Source organism: Entelurus aequoreus, linkage group LG08, assembly GCF_033978785.1.
Source record: "Entelurus aequoreus isolate RoL-2023_Sb linkage group LG08, RoL_Eaeq_v1.1, whole genome shotgun sequence".
Lineage (NCBI taxonomy): Eukaryota > Metazoa > Chordata > Actinopteri > Syngnathiformes > Syngnathidae > Entelurus > Entelurus aequoreus.
The window spans coordinates 46,563,154-46,586,577 of NC_084738.1; the positions used below are offsets into that span (position 1 = coordinate 46,563,154).

The 23,424-nt window shown below is 45.1% G+C and overlaps 1 protein-coding gene across 7 annotated transcripts in view; it reads left to right on the top strand.

Moving 5' to 3' along the window:
- Window positions 1-23,068, top strand: part of LOC133655958 (uncharacterized) — a 42,845-nt gene extending 19,777 nt beyond the window's left edge. For 2 of the 7 annotated variants that reach the window (XM_062056627.1, XM_062056632.1), the window contains exons 3-11: window positions 2,888-2,923; window positions 3,222-3,327; window positions 13,097-13,315; window positions 13,420-13,560; window positions 21,226-21,381; window positions 21,440-21,588; window positions 21,658-21,792; window positions 21,856-21,993; window positions 22,068-23,068. In XM_062056627.1, the coding sequence (XP_061912611.1) occupies window positions 2,888-2,923; window positions 3,222-3,327; window positions 13,097-13,315; window positions 13,420-13,560; window positions 21,226-21,381; window positions 21,440-21,588; window positions 21,658-21,792; window positions 21,856-21,993; window positions 22,068-22,295 (1,308 nt within the window). In that variant the 3' untranslated portion in view covers window positions 22,296-23,068. The remainder of the gene's footprint in view (window positions 1-2,887; window positions 2,924-3,221; window positions 3,328-13,096; window positions 13,316-13,419; window positions 13,561-21,225; window positions 21,382-21,439; window positions 21,589-21,657; window positions 21,793-21,855; window positions 21,994-22,067) is intronic. The other 5 variants (XM_062056634.1, XM_062056633.1, XM_062056628.1 and 2 more) reach the window with 4 other exon arrangements.
- The last annotated feature ends 356 nt before the right edge of the window (window positions 23,069-23,424 follow it).

Consider the following 23,424-nt stretch of genomic DNA (forward strand, 5'->3'; position numbering starts at 1 on the left):
TTGAGGATGATGATGTGGAGAAGGAGGAAGAGGATGACAATGACTATGATGATGATGATGAGGATATTGAGGATGCTGATGTGGAGAAGGAGGATGAGGATGACAATGACTATGATGATGATGATGAGGATATTGAGGATGACGATGTGGAGAAGGAGGATGAGGATGACAATGAGGATATTGGGGAGGATGACAATGATTATGATGATGTTGATGAGGATATTGAGGATGATGATGTGGAGAAGGAGGCTGAGGACGACAGTGACTATGATGATGATGAGGATATTGAGGATGATGATGTGGAGAAGGAGGATGAGGATGACAATGAGGATATTAGGGAGGATGACAATGACTATGGTGATGATGATGAGGATATTGATAATGATGATGTGAAGAAGGAGGATGACAATGAGGATATTGGGGAGGATGACAATGACTATGATGATGATGAGGATATTGAGGATGATGATGTGGAGAAGGAGGATGAGGATGACAATGACTATGATGATGATGATGAGAATATTGAGGATGATGATGTGGAGAAGGAGGATGAGGATGACAATGACTATGATGATGATGATGATGAGGATATTGAGGATGATGATGTGGAGAAGGAGGATGAGGATGACAATGACTATGATGATGATGAGGAGGATATTGAGGATGATGATGTGGAGAAGGAGGATGAGGATGACAATGACTATGATGATGATGATGAGGATATTGAGGATGATGATGTGAAGAAGGAGGATGAGGATGACAATGAGGATATTGGGGAGGATGACAATGACTATGATGATGAGGATATTGAGGATGATGATGTGGAGAAGGAGGCTGAGGATGACAATGACGATGAGGATGAGGATATTGAGGATGATAATGTGGAGAAGGAGGATGACAATGACTATGATGATGATGATGAGGATATTGAGGATGATGATGCGGAGAAGGAGGATGAGGATGACAATGAGGATATTGGGGAGGATGACAATGATTATGATGATGTTAATGAGGATATTGAGGATGATGATGTGGAGAAGGAGGCTGAGGATGACAATTACTATGATGGTGATGATGAGGATATTGAGGATGATGATGTGGAGAAGGAGGATGAGGATGACAATGACTATGATGATGATGATGAGGATATTGAGGATGATGATGTGGAGAAGGAGGCTGAGGATGACAATGACTATGATGATGATGATGAGGATATTGAGGATGATGATGTGGAGAAGGAGGATGAGGATGACAATGAGGATTCTGGGGAGGATGACAATGATTATGATGATGTTGATGAGGATATTGAGGATGATGGTGTGGAGAAGGAGGCTGAGGATGACAATGACTATGATGATGATGAAGATATTGAGGATGATGATGTGGAGAAGGAGGCTGAGGATGACAATGACTATGATGTTGATGAGGATATTGAGGATGATGATGTGGAGAAGGAGGATGAGGATGTAAATGACTATGATGATGATGAGGATATTGAGGATGATGATGTGAAGAAGGAGGATGAGGATGACAATGAGGATATTGGGGAGGATGACAATGATTATGATGATGTTGATGAGGATATTGAGGATGATGATGTGGAGAAGGAGGCTGAGGATGACAATGACTATGATGATGATGATGAGGATATTGAGGAGGATGATGTGGAGAAGGAGGCTGAGGATGACAATGACTATGATGATGATGATAAGGATATTGAGGATGATGATGTGGAGAAGGAGGCTGAGGATGACAATGACTATGATGATGATGATGAGGATATTGAGGATGAAGATGTGGAGAAGGAGGATGAGGATGACAATGAGGATTCTGGGGAGGATGACAATGATTATGATGATGTTGATGAGGATATTGAGGATGATGGTGTGGAGAAGGAGGCTGAGGATGACAATGACTATGATGATGATGAGGATATTGAGGATGATGATGTGGAGAAGGAGGATGAGGATGACAACGACTATGATGATGATGAGTATATTGAGGATGATGATGTGGAGAAGGAGGCTGAGGATGACTATGATGATGATGATAAGGATATTGAGGATGATGATGTGGAGAAGGAGGCTGAGGATGACAATGACTATGATGATGATGATGAGGATATTGAGGATGAAGATGTGGAGAAGGAGGATGAGGATGACAATGAGGATTCTGGGGAGGATGACAATGATTATGATGATGTTGATGAGGATATTGAGGATGATGGTGTGGAGAAGGAGGCTGAGGATGACAATGACTATGATGATGATGAGGATATTGAGGATGATGATGTGGAGAAGGAGGATGAGGATGACAATGACTATGATGATGAGGAGTATATTGAGGATGATGATGTGGAGAAGGAGGCTGAGGATGACAATGATTATGATGATGATGAGGATATTGAGGATGATGATGTGGAGAAGGAGGATGAGGATGACAATGACTATGATGATGATGAGGATATTGAGGATGATGGTGTGGAGAAGGAGGCTGAGGATGACAATGACTATGATGATGATGAGGATATTGAGGATGATGGTGTGGAGAAGGAGGATGAGGATGACAATGACTATGATGATGATGAGGATATTGAGGATGATGATGTGGAGAAGGAGGATGAGGATGACAAAGAGGATATTGTGGAGGATGACAATGATTATGATGATGAGAAGGATAAGGAGAATGAACATTGAGGATGAGGCAAATGAGGATGATATTGAAAATGATGAGAAGAATGAAAAGGACAACGATTATGAAGAGGATATTGGAGATGATGATGATGAGGAGCAACAGCAGCTGAAGACAACTTTCTGTGTCCTAAATCTGTTCTCTTTTTAATTCCTTCCTTTCCTAACATCCTTCCCTACTTCCTTGGCCCCCTCAGCATGGCCGTGCAGAGTTTTCCTGGGAAGGAATCAATGTAAGTCTCCTCCTTTCCTTTCCTTCGCCTCCTCCCTCCTATGATGAAGCCAAAAAAGATAAGGAGGCTAATGAAGCTAGCTTGTGTTCTCGCTGCACGTGTTGATTTTAGCTGGCCCGAAGGTGGCGCTGCGACACGCTAGCTCGTCAGCACGTTAGCCATGACAAAGACGTAAACGCCAACATTGAGCTGCTACAGCGCCGTCGCTGCTTCCTACCAAATCGTCTTTGTTTTCGTCTTTTCAAAAACATCGTTGATCTTCTCCTCCTCGTACACTTCCTCCCCCCTACTTGTTCAGCTGTCCATGGAGGACACCACGTCCATCCTGCCGCGTCTCAAGAAGAAGTCCAACAACTCTTACGGGATCGGCGCTCTGGCTAAGTCGTCTCTGACAGGTGTGTCAGGTGTGTGTCTGTGCTGGTAACACCTCCCCCATGTTGCCTCCACGCGCTCCTCGCGCCCTCCTCCATGATGGCAACTTTGATTGGACAAAAACACATGATGGTGGTGTAACAAAACAATATTTACATTTTGCCCTTAAAGTCCTACTGTATCCATGAACTTATTTCCTGAACAAAAATGACAAAAAAACGATTTTGTGATAATAATAAATGTAGGATCGACCAGATTTTGTTACTGTCTATATTTGTATCTGTTTCAAGAGCTCTAGTTCAGAGATTCGCTATGGTTTATGTATTCTCCTTCAATGTGTAGTGTAGCATGTTTTGGCTACACTACACTAGAAACGTATTTTATATGCGAATTAGTGATTTTGAAACGGCACTGTTGAGGGACATTAGCCGCTAGCCAGAATGCTAAAATGGGTTTAGGACTCACTAATTTCTTTGCGTGTCGCTGTCAAATTTGCGGGACACAGCTAGAATGTGTCATCAATATATATATATATATATATATATATATATATATATATATATATATATATATATATATATATATATATATATATATATATATATATATATATATATATATATATATATACACATTTATGTATATGTATATATATACACATTTATGTATATGTATATATATACACTACCGTTCAAAAGTTTGGGGTCACCCAAACAATTTTGTGGAATAGCCTTCATTTCTAAGAACAAGAATAGGCAAGATTGGCAAGATGGCGGCGCATTGGTATGCTGCGGCTATGCTAACGCTCTTGGGAGTGTAGAGCGATTTGGCAAAAAACACCCGTCATTTCTGTCAATTTCATGGCTGGCTCAAAGCGTGAACACTCTGTGATCACATACGACCGACAGACAATTCTGGATGTGGATGGATCGGGTCGTTATAGACTGAAAGATGCATGTACGGTGGACCTCCTCGCTAGCATGGGAATACTTCGTGGGCTACATCGAGCGGCCTTTGTAGCAGCGGAGTCAAGTGCTAGCGGTGACCGCCAATGGAGACGACATAAGCGGTGCGAGCAGAAGCAGAAGCGGGGATGCCGAGCTGGGCTAACAACAAAGAGAAAAGCTAACCAAAGAAGCGTGGAGTCTCCGGGTAAGAAGCCATTTAAACTAGAACTAGCCGGCGTCAGGCTGGATAATCCCTGCACACATAGCAATTCTCTTAGAATAAAACACAACTCACATAATGTTTTTTCTTTTGTGACCGTGTCAGAGGCAGACATACATTGTACTGAGGTAGCTAACTATGATGCGTTCAGTTTATCGCAACATCAAGCAAACAATCTGAATATCCCCGTCGTATCAATTCCTAGATATGGTCGAAACTATTTAAAGTTCAATACGCATAATAAACGCAACATTATTTATATTGCTACTTCGGATATTTTCAACAAACAATCCTCAAAACAGCCCACTACCTATAATATGGGCTTTTTAAACATAAGATCATTATCTTCCAAAACGTTATTAGTTAATGAGGTCATTAGAGACAACAAACTTGACGTCGTTGGTCTCGCCGAGACCTGGCTCAAACCAGACGATTTTTTTGCGCTAAATGAGGCATCTCCTCCTAACTATACCAATACACATGTTGCCCGACCTCTTAAAAGGGGAGGGGGTGTCGCACTAATATACAATGAAAACTATAATCTTACACCTAACCTAAATAATAAATATAACTCGTTTGAGGTGCTCACTTTGAGGTTTGTCACACCGCTGCCTCTCCACCTGGCTGTTATCTACCGCCCCCCTGGGCCCTATTCGGACTTCATCCGTGAATTCTCGTTGCTGATCTAGTGACGCACGCTGACAATATAATCATAATGGGGGACTTTAATATCCATATGAATACCCCATCGGACCCTCCATGCGTGGCGCTCCAGACTATAATTGATAGCTGTGGTCTTACACAAATAATAAATGAACCCACGCATCGCAACGGTAATACGATAGATCTAGTGCTTGTCAGGGGTGTCACCACCTCTAAAGTTACGATTCTCCCGTACACTAAAGTAATTTCCGATCATTACCTTATAAAATTCGAAGTTCTGACTCATTGTCAACAAACTAATAATAATAATAATAACTACTATAGCAGCCGCAACATTAATGCTGCCACAACGACGACTCTTACTGACCTACTGCCTTCGGTAATGGCACCATTCCCAAATTATGTGGGCTCTATTGATAACCTCACTAACAACTTTAATGACGCCCTGCGCGACACCATTGATATTGTAGCACCGCTAAAGCTAAAAAGGGCCCCTAAAAGGCGTACCCCATGGTTTACAGAAGAAACTAAAGCCCAGAAATTATCATGTAGAAAGCTGGAACGCAAATGGCGTGCGACTAAACTTGAGGTTTTCCATCAAGCATGGTGTGATAGTTTAATAACTTATAAACGCATGCTTACCTCAGCTAAAGCTAAATATTACTCAAATCTCATCCACCTCAACAAAAATTATCCTAAATTTCTGTTTAGTACAGTAGCATCGCTAACCCAACAAGGGACTCCTCCCAGTAGCTCCACCCACTCAGCAGATGACTTTATGAATTTCTTTAATTAGAAAATTGAAGTCATTAGAAAAGAGATTAAAGACAATGCATCTCAGCTACAACTGGGTTCTATTAACACAGATACGACTGTACATACGACGGATACCGCCCTCCAAAATAGTTTCTCTCTCTTTGATGAAATAACATTGGAGGAATTGTCAAAATGTGTAAATGGGACAAAACAAACAACATGTTTACTTGACCCAATTCCTGGGAAACTTATCAAGGAGCTTTTTGTATTACTAGGTCCATCAGTGTTAAATATTATAAACGTATCACTTTCCTCTGGCACTGTTCCCCTAGCATTCAAAAAAGCGGTTATTCATCCTCTACTCAAAAGACCTAACCTCGATCCTGATCTCCTGGTTGTCAAGACTTGATTCTTGGGTTTTGTTCCTCCGGAAGGCAAAGGAAAATTGGCGCGTGCAAGACGTGAATTTAAATACATTATATAATTTTAACAAATAAAAAAAAGGAATAAACAAAAGGCGCTCACAGTGGAGGTAAAAAACTTGACTAGGAAAACAAAAGGCGCGCACAAAGGCGGAAATACAAAACTTGGTAATAAACACAAAACTTGCACAAATGCAGAAACTATGAACAATTAAACAAAAACACTAACTGTGGCATAAATGAACAAAACTTACTTGGCAAAGAACTGTGACATGACATGAAGCGGAGTGCTGAAATAGTGTGAGGACGCCAGGACGAACAACAGAAACAGACAGATTTAAATAGTGACGTGATCAGTGAAAACAGGTGCGTGACTCGAAACAGGTGCGTGACAAGACAGGTGAAAACTAATGGGTGACCATGGAAACCAAACCAAACAAGGAAGTGCAACCAGGAACTAAAAAAAGAGCCCAAAACCCAAGCAAAACAAAAACATGATTAACACAGACATGACAGAGCCCCCCCCTTACGGACAGATCCCAGATGTCCCAACACAAAAAAATGAACAAGAGTCATGGGGGGGCGGGAGGGTGACATGGCGGTGGGTCGCCAGGCCAAGTGGCCCCGAAACCACCAAGGCATAGTCATGTGGCGGCGGCGAGTGGAACGCCGCCACCACAGGTGAGGTGGGCGACCCGGGAAGGGCCACAAGCGTGGCCGACGAAGAGGTGGGCGCACTTGGCGTGGCGGACGACCAGGCAGTGGCCACCTTCGTGGCAGACGAGGAGGCAGGCGCATCGTCATCATGGCAGGCGGCGAAGCTTGGTGTGGCGCGTCAGGCGGCGAAGCTTGGTGTGGCGCGTCAGGCGGCGAAGCTTGGCGTGGCGGGTAAGGCGGCGAAGCTTGGCGTGGCGGGTCTTGGCGAGGGTCTTGGTCTTGGCGTGGGTCTTGGTCTTGGTCTTGGCGGGGGTCTTGGTCTTGGCGGGGGTCTCGGTCTTGGTCTTGGCGAGGGTCTGGGTCTTGGTCTTGGCATGGTTGGTCTTGGTCTTGGACTTGGCGTGGTTGGTCTTGGACTTGGTCTTGGCGTGGTTGGTCTTGGACTTGGTCTTGGTGTGGCGGTGCTTGGACTTGGTCTTGGTGTGGCGGTGCTTGGACTTGGTCTTGGTTTGGGGGTGCTTGGTTTTGGCGTGGAGCTGCGACTGGCGGCGCTTGGTTTTGGCGTGGAGCTGCGACTGGCGGCACTTGGTTTTGGCGTGGAGCTGCGACTGGCGGCACTTGGCGTCGTGGAGCTGCGACTGGCGGCACTGGGCGTCGTGGAGCTGCGACTGGCGGCACTGGGCGTCGTGGAGCTGCGACTGGCGGCACTGGGCGTCGTGGAGCTGCGACTGGCGGCACTGGGCGTCGTGAAGCTGCGACTGGCGGCACTGGGCGTCGTGAAGCTGCGACTGGCGGCACTGGGCGTCGTGAAGCTGCGACTGGCGGCACTGGGCGTCGTGAAGCTGCGACTGGCGGCACTAGGCGTCGTGAAGCTGCGACTGGCGGCACTAGGCGTCGTGAAGCTGCGACTGGCGGCGCTTGGCGTCGTGAAGCTGCGACTGGCGGCGCTTGGCGTGGAGCTGCGACTGGCGGCGCTTGGCGTGGAGCAGGTACTGGTGGCACTTGGCGTGGAGCAGGTACTGGTGGCGCTTAGCGTGGAGCAGGTACTGGTGGGGCTTGGCGTGGAGCAGGTACTGGTGGCGCTTGGCGTGGTGGGGCTTGGCGTGGAGCTGGGCGTGGAGCAGGTGGATCTTGGAATGGTCGAAAAACTGGTGGTGGTGGCCGTGCTGGTGGCTGTGGTTTGGCAGGTCGAAAGACAGGTGGTGGTGGCCGAGCTGGAGGCTGTGGCTTGGCGTGACGATGCTGAGCCACCCCACCTGAACAATTCCCAGCCCTAGGCCCCCCCTCAAGGAGCGGATACCAGACGCGCGCCCTGCGGTCTGGAATCGTTTCTTTGGGTGGGTGGAGGGTGGTCAGGAGGGGGGCAGAATCCTCCCCTCCAAACTGTCCAAAAAGTCTTTCTTCTTGTACCTGGGATCTTGTGGGTGAAAAAAAAAATGTGTGACTTGGGCGTGGCTTGAGTCCTGGGGGGCGGGGCATGGAATTTGGGTGGCTTGGATTGACCTGATCTGATTTCTAAAAACATGTCCTGGTAATGTCTTATCATGTTTTTAGAGTCTTTGGTTGGAGGCGGATGATCAAAAGAAAAAGAGTTCAGAAAAAAAAAATCCTGGTCTGTGATGTCATCAGGGCGAAGCCGGGCTGGCTGCTGCTTGCTTCCGCCCGGAGGGGGAGGGGCTTGTGGGAGCGGCGTGTCCTGCCGGCTCGCGGAAGTCTTCCCTCGTCCTTGGCGACGCTTCCGGGACGGGAACGACGCGCCGATCGGCACCAGCTTGCCTCCATTCCCCCACATCATCCCCCTGCGCTCCCTGGGGGAAAAGCGCAGCGTCTCGGTCTCCATCGCGCGCAGCACCTCCCAAGAAGCCTCGTCAATAACGTCCAATTTTCTTGCGGAGAAACTCTTCTGCTGGCGTCCTACTGTCAAGACTTGATTCTTGGGTTTTGTTCCTCCGGAAGGCAAAGGAAAATTGGCGCGTGCAAGACGTGAATTTAAATACATGATTTAATTTTAACAAATAAAAAAAAGGAATAAACAAAAGGCGCTCACAGTGGAGGTAAAAAACTTGACTAGGAAAACAAAAGGCGCGCACAAAGGCGGAAATACAAAACTTGGTAATAAACACAAAACTTGCACAAACGCAGAAACTATGAACAATTAAACAAAAACACTAACTGTGGCATAAATGAACAAAACTTACTTGGCAAAGAACTGTGACATGACATGAAGCGGAGTGCTGAAATAGTGTGAGGACGCCAGGACGAACAACAGAAACAGACAGATTTAAATAGTGACGTGATCAGTGAAAACAGGTGCGTGACTCGAAACAGGTGCGTGACAAGACAGGTGAAAACTAATGGGTGACCATGGAAACCAAACCAAACAAGGAAGTGCAACCAGGAACTAAAAAAAGAGCCCAAAACCCAAGCAAAACAAAAACATGATTAACACAGACATGACACTGGTAAACTACCGAACGGTGTCCCACCTTCCGTTTATCTCGAAAATCCTCGAAAAAATTGTAGCACAGCAGTTAAATGAACACTTAGCGTCTAACAATCTCTGTGAACCTTTTCAGTCCGGTTTCAGGGCAAATCACTCTACGGAGACAGCCCTCGCAAAAATGACTAATGATCTATTGCTAACGATGGATTCTGATGCTTCATCTATGTTGCTGCTTCTTGATCTTAGCGCCGCTTTTGATACTGTTGATCATAATATTTTATTAGAGCGTATCAAAACGCGTATTGGGATGTCAGACTTAGCCTTGTCTTGGTTTAACTCTTATCTTACTAACAGGATGCAGTGTGTCTCCCATAACAATGTGACCTCGGACTATGTTAAGGTAACGTGCGGAGTTCCCCAGGGTTCGGTTCTTGGCCCTGCACTCTTTAGTATTTACATGCTGCCGCTAGGTGACATCATACGCAAATACGGTGTTAGCTTTCACTGTTATGCTGATGACACTCAACTCTACATGCCCCTAAAGCTGACCAACACGCCGGATTGTAGTCAGCTGGAGGCGTGTCTTAATGAAATTAAACAATGGATGTCCGCTAACTTTTTGCAACTCAACGCTAAGAAAACGGAAATGCTGATTATCGGTCCTGCTCAACACCGACATCTATTTAATAATACCACCTTAACATTTGATAACCAAACAATTAAACAAGGCGACTCGGTAAAGAATCTGGGTATTATCTTCGACCCAACTCTCTCGTTTGAGTCGCACATTAAGAGTGTTACTAAAACGGCCTTCTTTCATCTCCGTAATATCGCTAAAATTCGTCCCATTTTGTCCACAAGCGATGCTGAGATCATTATCCATGCGTTCGTTACATCTCGTCTCGATTACTGTAACGTTTTATTTTCGGGCCTCCCTATGTCTAGCATTAAAAGATTACAGTTGGTACAAAATGCGGCTGCTAGACTTTTGACAAAAACAAGAAAGTTTGATCATATTACGCCTATACTGGCTCACTTGCACTGGCTTCCTGTGCACCTAAGATGCGACTTTAAGGTTTTACTACTTACGTATAAAATACTACACGGTCAAGCTCCTGCCTATCTTGACGATTGTATTGTACCATATGTGCCGGCAAGAAATCTGCGTTCAAAGAACTCCGGCTTATTAGCGATTCCCAGAGCCCAAAAAAAGTCTGCGGGCTATAGAGCGTTTTCTATTCGGGCTCCAATACTATGGAATGCCCTCCCGGTAAAAGTTAGAGATGCTACCTCAGTAGAAGCATTTAAGTCCCATCTTAAAACTCATTTGTATACTCTAGCCTTTAAATAGACTCCCTTTTTAGACCAGTTGATCTGCCGTTTCTTTTCTTTTCTTTTCTACTCTGCTCCCAACCCGGGGTGGACCGCTAGCCTGTCCATCAGATGGGGACATCTCTACGCTGCTGACCCGTCTCCACTCGGGATGGTTCCTGCTGGCCCCACTATGGACTGGACTTTCGCTGATGTGTTGGACTTTCACAATATTATGTCAGACCCACTCGACATCCATTGCTTTCGGTCTCCCCTAGAGGGGGGGGGGGGGGTTACCCACATATGCGGTCCTCTCCAAGGTTTCTCATAGTCATTCACATTGACGTCCCACTGGGGTGAGTTTTCCTTGCCCGTATGTGGGCTCTGTACCGAGGATGTCGTTGTGGCTTGTACAGCCCTTTGAGACACTTGTGATTTAGGGCTATATAAATAAACATTGATTGATTGATTGAAGAATAGACTGTCGAGTTTCAAATGAAAGTTCTCTTTTTCTGGCCATTTTGAGCGTTTAATTGACCCCACAAATGTGATGCTCCAGAAACTCAATCTGCTCAAAGGAAGGTCAGTTTTGTAGCTTCTGTAACGAGCTAAACTGATTTCAGATGTGTGAATATGATTGCACAAGGGTTTTCTAATCATCAATTAGCCTTCTGAGCCAATGAGCAAACACATTGTACCATTAGAACACTGGAGTGATAGTTGCTGGAAATGGGCCTCTATACACCTATGTAGATATTGCACCAAAAACCAGACATTTGCGGCTAGAATAGTCATTTACCACATTAGCAATATATAGAGTGTATTTCTTTAAAGTTGAGACTAGTTTAAAGTTATCTTCATTGAAAAGTACAGTGCTTTTCCTTCCAAAATAAGGAACTTTCAATGTGACCCCAAACTTTTGAACGGTAGTGTATATATATATATATATATACATATATACATATACAGTATATATGTATCTATGTATATATGTATAAATGTGTATATATATGTGTATATATGTGTATGTGTATGTATATGTATGTATGTATATGTGTATATGTATACATATGCATATGTATGGATATATGCATGTATGTGGATATATACATATATATAGATATCCATCCATCCATTTTCTACCGCTTGTCCCTTTTTGGGGTCGCTGGGGGTGCTGGAGCCCATCTCAGCTGCATTCGGGCGATATATATCTTCTTTTTTTATCTTTTTTACTATTTATATTACTATATTATTGTGTATGCACCTTAGGGGATCTGCTCCAATTTAGTTGTTCTTTGAACCTGTTCACTGTAATAATGACAATAAAACTCTATTCTAACATGCGATAGTATTAAAATCTCTATTGTCAGCCAAATTGATATAATTTACATCGTCTATAACCAGTTAATATCTGCGTGTGTGTCCATCATCATGGACCAAAGTGTGAAGCTGTCATTCACCACTTCACCACTAGGTAGAGCAGTTCCACTCTTAACTGTGTATTTTTCTACGAGAAATTTCCTGAATAATGTGCAAGATGCGTTGTTGTCGTTCTTTCTAAGTTTTTTCAGTTAAATGCTTGGGACATTCAGAAACAACAACGCCATCTTGTAGACAGTTTGTCGCACTCAGTCGGAACTTCATGGACGAGCGGCGGGCTGAGGAGGCGGAGCTTGGAACCAACATGGTCACCCCTGTGGGTGCCCCTCTCCTATTCCACAAATTCGCCACCCCTTCCTCAATCACACGCACACACACACACACACACACACACACACACACACACACACACACACACACACACACACACACACACACACACACACACACACACACACACACACACACACACACACACACACACACACACACACACACACACACACACACACACACTATCCTGAGTCAATGACATGGCCTCAATCAGATCAAGCTAGCTTCCAGGTGAAGCATCTCCACAGGTGTGTTGGGACGTCAACTTTTTTGTGGTGTGATAACTTGTGCTTCTGTGTGGGTTTCTCATCGTGGTGGTAAATTCCTTTAGTCTTAATTTAACAATGTTTTTTTTGGAGACATTGGGAAAGACCCAAGACCCCACATTCTGGTCACTCATCATCCTCTCCATGCTTATTTACTTGTTTATTTCCACCCTTTGCTGCTGTCTTCATGTGGCTTTTATTCAAAAATCAATCAATCGATCTATTGGCCCGGCCCGCATTTTGTTTACTCAACGCTGCGCCCTGATTGACTGCTTCTGACTGTACTCCCTTCATGTGTTTACTTTTCTCACCTCATCATGTCCACTCAAATGCTTTCCAAGATGGCGTTCTGATGCTGTGTGTGTGACCGCCACCCCCACCCCTCTTCCACTCACTTGCCCAGGTGTGTCCCGCTCCATGAAGGACAAGGTGACCAAGCCCACCGCTATGGCGCAGGGTCGCGTGGCTCACATGATCGAGTGGCAGAGCTGGGGAAAGCCCACGGCGGGTCCGCCGAGTGGCGCCGGCCGCACCAACCTTCAGCGGGAGAAGGAGAGGAGGATGGAGAACGACGCCTACAGCGACCTCAGCGACGGCGAGAAGGAGGCTCGCTTCGCGGCGGGTGAGCATCCGACCGGGATGTGAGCATCCGACCGGGATGTGGACCAGCTCCGTCTACACCGCTTTTGTCCTCATCTGGCGTCTGTCCGCTTCCCAATCCCTCAGGCATCATGCAGCAGTTCGCCATCTCCGAGGCCACACTGTTCGGGTGGACCTCTATGGACGGCGACAGCATGGGCGCCGGCTCCAACCATGGCAGCGTGGCTCACCTCAGCGAGGTCAACCAGGAGAGCATTACCAGCAGAGGTAATGCACACACAACAACACACTCATTAACATAACATAAAAACCTAATGGCGGACACCAGCTACATTTACCACTGTTCTTAACCCCAACAGAACGGGGCCAAATACAGGGACGGCGCTACACCGGTGTTAGAGGGGCTATAACTGTTTAGCCCCAGTTCAGCCCCCAGCATTTTAGAGCCCTATTACGCAAAACCAACTGTTCTTACCTATTGGTACCTGTTGTTGTATATTTAGGATCTGCGTAAGTCCCAACTAGTGCCCCGATACCAGTTCCGGTACCAAAATGTATTTCGATACTTTTCGGTACTTTTCTAAATAAAGGGGACCACAAAAAAATTTAATTATTGTCTTTATTTGAACAACACATTTTAAGATGCATTAAACATATGTTTGTTATTGCAAGTTTGTCCTTAAATAAAATAGTGAACATACTAGACAACTTGTCTTTTAGTAGTAAGTAAGCAAACAAAGGCTCCTAATTTAGCTGCTGACATATGCAGTAACATATTGTGTCATTTATCATTATATTATTTTGTCAAAATTATTAAGGACAAGATGTAGAAAATTAATTATTAATCTACTTGTTTATTAACTGTTAATAACTGCTTATTTTCTCATTTAACATGTTCTATCTACACTTCTGTTAAAATGTAATAATCACTTATTCTTCTGTTGTTTGGATGCTTTACATTAGTTTTGAATGATACCACAAATTTAGGTATCAATTCGATACCAAGTAGTTACAGGATCATACATTGGTCATATTCAAAGTCCTCATGTGTCCAGGGACATATTTCCCGAGTTTATAAACATAATATAAATTTAAAAAAAACATAAAAAGATTTTGTGGTGCTAAAAATGATCGATGTAATCGTATTAGTATCGACTAGATACGCTCCTGTACTTAGTATCATTACAGTGGATGTTAGGTATAGATCCACCAATGGCGTTTGTTTACATTCATGATCGGCGTCATTAGCGGTGACGCCGGTGAGCTACAGTGTGAAGTGAAACATGTTTAGCTATACCTCGTCCTGCAGGGATGATACTTGTAAGAAATGTACTTTATTTGTTGCCATGGAGGCGAGGATTAGTGATTTAGAAGTAGCTAAAACACTGCCGACTGCGGCTGGACTTTAGCTGCTGGCTAGTTAGCCATGTCTTAAAGCACCTCTTCCTGAGGGCGTTTCAGTGTTATAACTTCACGTTTATCGTTAGTTTTTAAGCCAAAATGCGTCTACTCTCCCTTTTCTGTCTACACACTGTGTCTGCTTGTAAGTACTCCGTGATTGTGCGTTGCGAACATGCTTTTCTGCTCGTAAAACCAACAGGGACACGACGTGATGACGACAGGGACGGGGGACCGCTACTTTTTAGAGGCGGTATAGTACCGAATATGATTCATTAGTATCACGGTACTGTACCAATACCAGTATACCGTACAACCCGAGTTCCAACAATTTGAAATCAAACCGTGAAGGCATTGTGGAGATATTTATAAAACAATTTCCTTTCTTTTATACTTTCTCCAAACGAGTGCTTTGGAATTTGCCCCTGGTGATGTCTTTTGGCTGCCCAATCATTAGCGAAAATTTACTTTTTTGTCTTGCCGCTCGGCACACTGAGTCAATCTTTCTGTGGCCAATTACGCAACAGCGTCTATCTTTCCAAATGCAGATCAAAAGTCCACCTCCGGCTTTTAGGTTAGGTTAGGTTACATTATTAGTACCCGAAGGTAAACTTGTTTTGCAGCCAGCAAGATGAGGACATCCATTTAAACATACAGAGAAAGGAACATCTTAGATATGCAATACAAAGACCTGCCACATAACAAGCATCACAAACATTGCCAAGATCACCAAAAAAGTACATGTACTCAAAGTTCCCCATTAAAAGGATAAAACTAGGGATGTCCGATAATATTGGGCTGCCGATATTATCAGCCAATAAATGCTTTAAAATGTAATATCGGAAATTATCTGTATCAGTTTCAAAAAGTAAAATGTATGACTTTTTACAACGCCGCTGCACGGAGTGGTACACGGACGTAGGGAGAAGTACAGAGCGCCAATGAACCTTAAAGGCACCGCCTTTGCGTGCCGGCCCAATCACATAATATCTACGACCTTTCACATACACAAGTGAATGCAAGGCATACTTGGTCCACAGCCATACAGGCCACACTAAGGGTGGCCGTATAAACAAGTTTAACACTGTTACAAATATGCGCCACACTGGGAACCCACACCAAACAAGAATGACAAACACATTTCGGGAGAACATCCGCACCGTAACACAACATAAACACAACAGAACAAATACCCAGAACCCCTTGCAGCACTAACTCTTCCGGGACGCTACAATATACACCCCCGGCTACCCCTACCCCCTACCCCCCCACCTCAAACCCCCCCCCACCCCCCAACCCCGCCCACCTCAACCTCCTCATGCTCTCTCAGGGAGAGCATGTCCCAAATTCCAAGCTGCTGTTTTGAGGCATGTTAAAAAAAATAATGCACTTTGTGACTTCAATAATAAATATGGCAGTGCCATGTTGGCATTTTTTTCCATAACTTGAGTTGATTTATTTTGGAAAACCTTGTTACATTGTTTAATGCATCCACAACAAAAATAGGCATAATAATGTGTTAATTCCACGACTGTATATATCGGTATCGGTTGATATCTGAATCGGTAATTAAGAGTTGGACAATATCGGATATCGGCAAAAAAGCCATTATCGGACATCTGTAGATAAAACATATAAAATCCCACTCAGATAAGATTTGGGACAAGCCAGAATAAAACACCATAATAAAATAATAATAAAATAATAAATTGCACTAAAATAAATACAGGCAAAAATAGGTACTAAAGCCTATTTAGTTCTGTGATGGCAGCTGGGACAAAACTACATCTGTACCGTTTTGTTTTGCCTCTTGGGACTAAAAATCTCCGTCCAGAAGGATGCAAACTTTTTTGTCCCGCCCATGAGCGCTACTTCCAGAGTGATCCCTCGTAAATTGAAGGGTAAAAACTTCTGTGTCAATTTTGCTTATTTGTCAGTAAACTATTGGTTAGTATTGCTCCAAAGTAGGGGTCGGCGATATGGACCAAAACTGATATCGTAGTATTTTTAGGCCGAATCGCGATATATGACAAATATCTGTGTGAACGTCTCTGCATGTGGTGGGTTCTCCTGACGCCGACAGATCTTCGGGAGCCTGGTAGACAGGTTGAATCAAGTCTTTTATTGACATATACACACGGGGATGGCTTGCTTTCCAGCAGTCTCTGTCCCGGACTTTCCAGTCAGGTGTCTGTGCTTCCGCTCTCGGTCTCTTATTGTGTGTCTCTCTGCTCCCACTCCAACTCCAACTGTCGTGTCTCGGTCCGGCTGCTGCTAATAAAGGCGACAGGTGATTAGATAACCAGCCCCAGCTGGGCAATCCACTCACCTGTCGCTGGCTTCGAGGCCGGCCATACACACCCCATTCCTGCAGGAGGCGCGCCGACCACGCCCTCCTCCACAATCTGTATTTTAAACAAAACATGGAAAGTGTTTAGTATAAACGCAACACCACATTACTGTTACTACCAGTGTTCTGAACATTTCTTAGTAGTTAGACGTTGTTAAATCAAAAAAGTAATTTAATTACTAATGGAAATACTCTTTAAAAAATGTGAATAATTGCTAGGTAAAGTAATTATTGCGTTTCTTAAAAAAAACCTAACTGTAATTATATGTCATATGCAGTTTATGAGAGCAGCGTGTGTGTGCCTTTAAAAGGTGGTGTCTGTTGCCAAGCGACGTGTGACGTCAGCAAGGGGTTTCAGCTAAACTGTTTTTGTTAGCTTTAGCAGTTAGCAGGAGCAGTTTGACATCTGACGGCTGTTCTGTTGAATCTTTTCACCGGATTGTGTTACCTCTGGTTAATAAGGAGGAGCCGCCAGCAGCCGAAGCTACGATGCGGGCACATCGGCTGTGCCCGAAATCAGTGCAATGCGCGGTAGCGACTCCAGACGCACGCCAGACTCTTCCTCAGCTACGGCTGTAACAAAGGCACATGAAAAGATACCGGTATGGCGGTATTGTCTCAAATATATATCTCTTCCTACAATATACTGTTATTAACTGGAATACTACTCCATAGTTATCCAATAAACATATGCTTTTGTTATTTTGCCCTCAATTTGACTGTATGTCGTCCAAACACCCCAAAAGCCACAAGGCAATGATGACAGTGTGTGGCTTTCTCTGCTGAGATCTTTTGCCCACACTGGCGTCTGGCCTGCAGACGCAGGTAGCAGGTCATACCAAGGCAACAAAAGTGGTACAATTTGTATCGAAGGTATATTGAAAGCCTATTGAATGATTTAAATACATTGTAAAAACTCACTCGACCATGTTTTGTATTCATGTAATCAAGGTGATATAGTGAAATAGTTTTTTTCTTCTTTTTTTTAGTCTTTTCTTGGAATACCGTATTTTCCGGACCATAGTGCGCACCGGATTATAAGGCGCACTGCCGATGAGCGGGTCTAGTCAGGTCTATTTTTATACAAAAGGCGCACCGGATGATAGGGCTCATTAAAGGGGTCATATTATTTATTTATTTTTTGTAAATTGAAAACATGGTCTACATAACATGTAATGGTGGTTCTTTGGTCAAAATGTTGCATAGATTATGTTTTACAGATCATCTTCAAGCCGCGTTCCGACAGTCGCTTCAGGATGTGCCGTTTTGTGGGCGGTCTTATTTACGTGGCTCACCTTCGGCAGCATCTTTTCTCCGTCATCTCTGTTGTACCGGTGTAGCGGGCAAGGACATCCGTGGCTCACTAGTGCAATAACAACACAGGAAATACGTCCCGTGAGAAACCGTCCAACCGGAACTTTCTAATAACTACAGTTCCTTGGGTGAATAATGTAAACTCACTACACCGGTATGTTTTAACGCTTTCATGGCGAGTTTACTGGCAGATATAAGTAAGAACATTACCCTACTTTATATTAGAAATGGCAACAGCGGAGGATGAATGTTCCATAACAAGAAGACAGAGAAAAAAAAGAAGCTTATCGACTACGGTACGGCACGGACTACAATGGCGAACGCGCGCAAATTTTCCGGACTTATGCAGATCCCAAATACAGATCAGTAGGTACCGGAAGATAAGAAAAGTTGCTTTTGCATTATATTGCAAAACAAAACGCCAGATAATTGATCTTACCTTATACACCAGACCTGGGCATTGTGCGGCCCGCGGGCCGCATCCGGCCCTTTGTACGTCCCTGTCCGGCCCGCGTGAGGCCAATTATAAATTACAAAATAAATTTTAAAAAGCATCTATTTCGAGTGTGCAATACAACGGTGCTGCTTTTGTTTTGAAAAGCGTTATTTGTATTACTTCCGTGTGGACGTATGCTCGTGCGCGCAGCGGCAATCTCAAATTACAAAATAAATTTAAAAAAACATCTTTGTCGTGCGTGCAATACAACTGTGCTGCTTTTATTTTGAAAAGTGTTATTGTGCGTATGTCCTGTGAGGGAAGGCGCACAGCGACTAAAAAGAGAAAAGTTGATGACGAATGGCGTGTTTTCAACAAGACAAGTAAAGGTAAAGCTGTGTGCTTATTTGTGGTACACACGTTGCTGTGTTTAAAGAATATAGTGTAACGACCTGCTGAAGTAGATGTTGTCTTCTTGAGTTGCGTAAATGAGGAGTGAGGAGACGTGCGTGTGGAAGGAACGAGATATGTTGAGCTGTGTTAGTATAGCTTGCTCAATAAAAGTTTAAAAAGAGCGTCAGACTTGATGTGCACTTCTTCTGGACACTACAATTGGTGGCAGAAGTAAAACTTTGCGCATACTACGCTGCTTGTGTGCTACGTCATCGGGAGGTACGTGCCACGTGAGGAGCTCGCCGCAAAGAGAGAGAGAGAGAGAGAGAGAGAGAGAGAGAGAGAGAGAGAGAGAGAGAGAGAGAGAGAGAGTGTTTACAGGTGCAGCCACGCTGCTTGCCACGGGGGGAATTCCGCCCTCAATGAAGACTCCCAGGTTTGATGGCAAGGCGAACTGGGAGGCATTTCATCCCACTTCTGACATCAATTGTAGCGTCCAGAAGAAGTGCACACCAAGTCTGATGCACTTTTTAAACTTTTATTGAGCATGCTATACTAACACAGCTTAACTTATCTCGTTCTTTCCAAAAGGAAAACCAATCCTCACTCCTCATTTCCGCAACAGCAACGCTTCCTCCTTCTTCGCCAATCACCTTACAGGCGTGCTACGTTCACAATGTTTTCTTATCTGGTTAAATAAAGGTTTTACAACAAAGAGGATGCAGGATAAAGTGACAGAAATTGAAATTTTTGTATTGTAATATACATCAGGAAGTGTTGTGTAAGAAAGTGTTAAAAATAAAACCATCAAAAGCCATCTGCTTTTGTATAAAGATAAGTTAGGTTAAATGAAAATATTATTATTATTATTATCTATCTTACGGTATATCAAAAATAATTTGAGCAAAATTTAATTGAAATATTGTCAGTGTGGCCCCCCAGCAGTGCTCAGGTTGCTCATGCGGCCCCCGGTAAAAATTAATTGCCCACCCCTGTTATACACACACCATGATAATATTTGTATGTTGAAGCACAGTACAATCTATCAAGCGGTGCGGCTTCATAGCTTACCAAAGTCGTACTAAAACATTTTGATAGATTTTTGAGCGCCGTGTGTAATGTTCTATATTTTCAATGAAACATATACAATTTGGCTGTTGTTTACTTGAGTCATATTGCAGTCTACACGTATCTCTTAAGTGTGACTGCCATCTACTGGTCACACTTATCATTTCACCATGTACCAAATAAAATTGCTTCGAGGTCGGTAAGCACAACCAGAATTATGCCGTACATTAGGTTATAAGGCGCACTGTCGAGTTTTGAGAAAATGAAAGCATATTAAAATTGCACCTTATAGTCCGAAAAATACAGTATTACAATTTTTGCCTTTTTTTCTTTTCAGCTGGCGGCTAAATATCCATTATCCTATAATGTGTCATTTTATTTTAAATTTAAAAAATGAGCAGCGGGCCAGACTTCCACCGAATCCTAACTCTGCTTTCCAGATCCATATGATGCAACCTCTCGCGTTCTAAAAACATCTTTGTCACTTGTCAGCTGAGTGACAGCCAGCTGGTGTCACTCCGATCTCATCCAAACGGTTTGGTTCAGTGCGTGCGAGTCTAAGCCCTACGATGGACCTCGGCTTCGCGGGTGGCGGCGCCGGGTAGCTGCGAAGGACGTTTTAGAAGGCAGACGTGCACAGCTGCGCCACATGTCGGCGGGGGGCGCCCACGGGCCGCTTGTGACACATCTGGCTCGTCGACCATCGTGGGAATCAAACACCAGCATGAACAATCTCTTTGCGCTCCGTGATGCGTGCAGGAGAGTTCGGAAGCGGATTAAAGCCCGGGGAAGATGTCAGTTTGGTTTAGGAGGCATCCCCCCCTGACACGCTGTGTGCGCTTTGGACGTTTGTCCAAGCGTGCACGCTGATTTTAAGGTCATTGACGTCCCTTTATATGTTTGAAAGTATACTGGACATTTCCAGGAAATTACCTTCTTCAAATTGTGTTTGTGTGTGCGTGTGCGTGCACAGACCAGGTGCTCCACCACTCGTCCGCCGACGTCTGGCCTCACACATACGTCTCGCAGGGCCTCTACTGTTTGTCCTCGACGGACGCCTGGGACCCCATTACCAGTCAGCCTTCAGGCCTGGTGTCGCCGGCGGCGGGCTCCTACATCATGGCGGCAGGTGAGGACTCCCCCCGCTCCATTTAAGAAGAGTTGGTGTCATGTGCTCGTTGTTGCAGGTGGCGGCAGCGGCACGGGTGTGACGCCGAGCGACGGCTTCGAGGGCACAGTGGGGGGGTACCTCCATCAGCACCAGCTGGGCCAACTGCAGCATCTCCAGCAGCTGCACCAATACCAGCAGCAGCAGCTAATGCAGTACCAGCAGCAGGTGGGTGGCTCTGGCTCCGCCCACGCAGGAAGTCGGCCACGTTAAAAACGTAGTCTTGTGATGTTTCAGACGTTGGAGCACAGGCTGCATAGCGCCTCGCATTCCCTCCAAGCCACGCCCAACAGCACCATCCACAGCCTGGGGCCGCCCACGCACCCGCGCCTGGTGGACCTGTGGGGGGCGGCGCAGGTCGAGGCCCCCCAGGTAGGGCTTCTTAAAGTCCAAAAACATTTAGGACAGGTCTGAGTGCAGTTTGGGGGCTTGCAGGTGGACGTCGTCGGGCAGCTGAGCGGACAGATGGCCGAACTGGTCGGCGGCGTAGTGGAGACGGTGGGGGAGGAGACCGAACCCGACTCGCTAAGTAACGCCGAGCTGCGAGACGAGGAGGAAGAGGACCTGACCAAGGTAAGGTCAGACACGTCACGCCGCTTCTATTTCGTGGAACAACGATGATCTGATGACAGTTCCCGTCACGGCAGGTGGAGGAGGTGACACTAACCTTGGAGCCCGAGCCGTGCCCGCTGACCTCGTCCCCGCTGAGGGAGGACACGCCTTCCACAAGAGGTCCCAGCCCGGGAACGCCGGCACAGATGGCTGAGTTGGCGTCTGACAGGACTCCATTTAACGTCACGCCGTATGTCGTCCAGTCCCTGGAAGAGAAGGAGCCGGAGGAGGGCGGCATTGTTGTTGTCGTGGCGACCAATTGAAACGCTGAGAAAAAAACGGGGGGAATAAATAAACCAATAATCAATCGAGCTATTATCCAAGCCCCTCCCCACCCTTTTTTGTCGGATTAACCAGAAAGTGGACGTGAGGAATATCAAACAAACGTTTGGACCTTTCGGACCAAAGACCTCAGTGCCGTAACGGACAGGCAGCAGATTTGAAAAAGCATCGCAATAAAAGAACATGGAGACTTAAGTCTGGCAGGACAGAACCCGTCCACAACAAGAACACAACGTGTTTGCTTCAAGTTGAACTTCCTGCTGAGACCACGCCCCCAGTGCAACTTGAAGCCGACACGACGCCGCCCTCACAATATTACACGCTATACAAAGTAATAACATATCCTTTTTGTAATAAAAGGGTAAAACATGAATGTGTAATGATGTGTATGAATGCATGTCAATACACTGGTGGGACAAAAGTATTGGGACACCCTCTGCAGGATTCTGGTGCGTGTCTTTGGGAATTATTGTCCCCTGGCGGTGGGACAGGGGTTAGTGCTGGTGCCTCACAAAAATAAGGTCCTGGGTTCAATTCCTAGGCTCTGGGTCTTTCTGTATGGAATTTGCATGTTGACTGTGTGGGTTCCCTCCGGGTACTCCGGCTTCCTCCCACCTCCAAAGACATGCACCTGGGGATAGGTTGATTGGCAACACTAAATTGGCCCTAGTGTGTGAATGTGAGTGGGAATGTTGTCTGTCTGTCTGTGTTGGCCCTCTGATGAGGTGGCCACTTGTCCAGGGTGTACCCCGCCTTCCGCCCAAATACAGTCGCCCCTGCGACCCCGAGAGGGACAAGCCGTAAAAAATGGATGGATGGATTCTGTTAGACCTGTTGTGGTTCTTCCACACCAAACTTCTCTAAGCATGTCTAATAGAAAAGGGTATTCCCCAAAGTGTTCCCAAAATGTCTGATTGATCCATTCATTGATTTCCCCATTACTTTTGTCCGTATACTTTATATTTATACATCTACAGTGGTAGATCGGTTTTCAAAGACCGAATCAGAAACTGCAGCAGTTTTTCTATCAGAAATACTGCAAATCCAATTAATCAGTTCCACACACACAAAATATTGACACAAAACCTCTTTTTATAGAAAAGGTTTTAC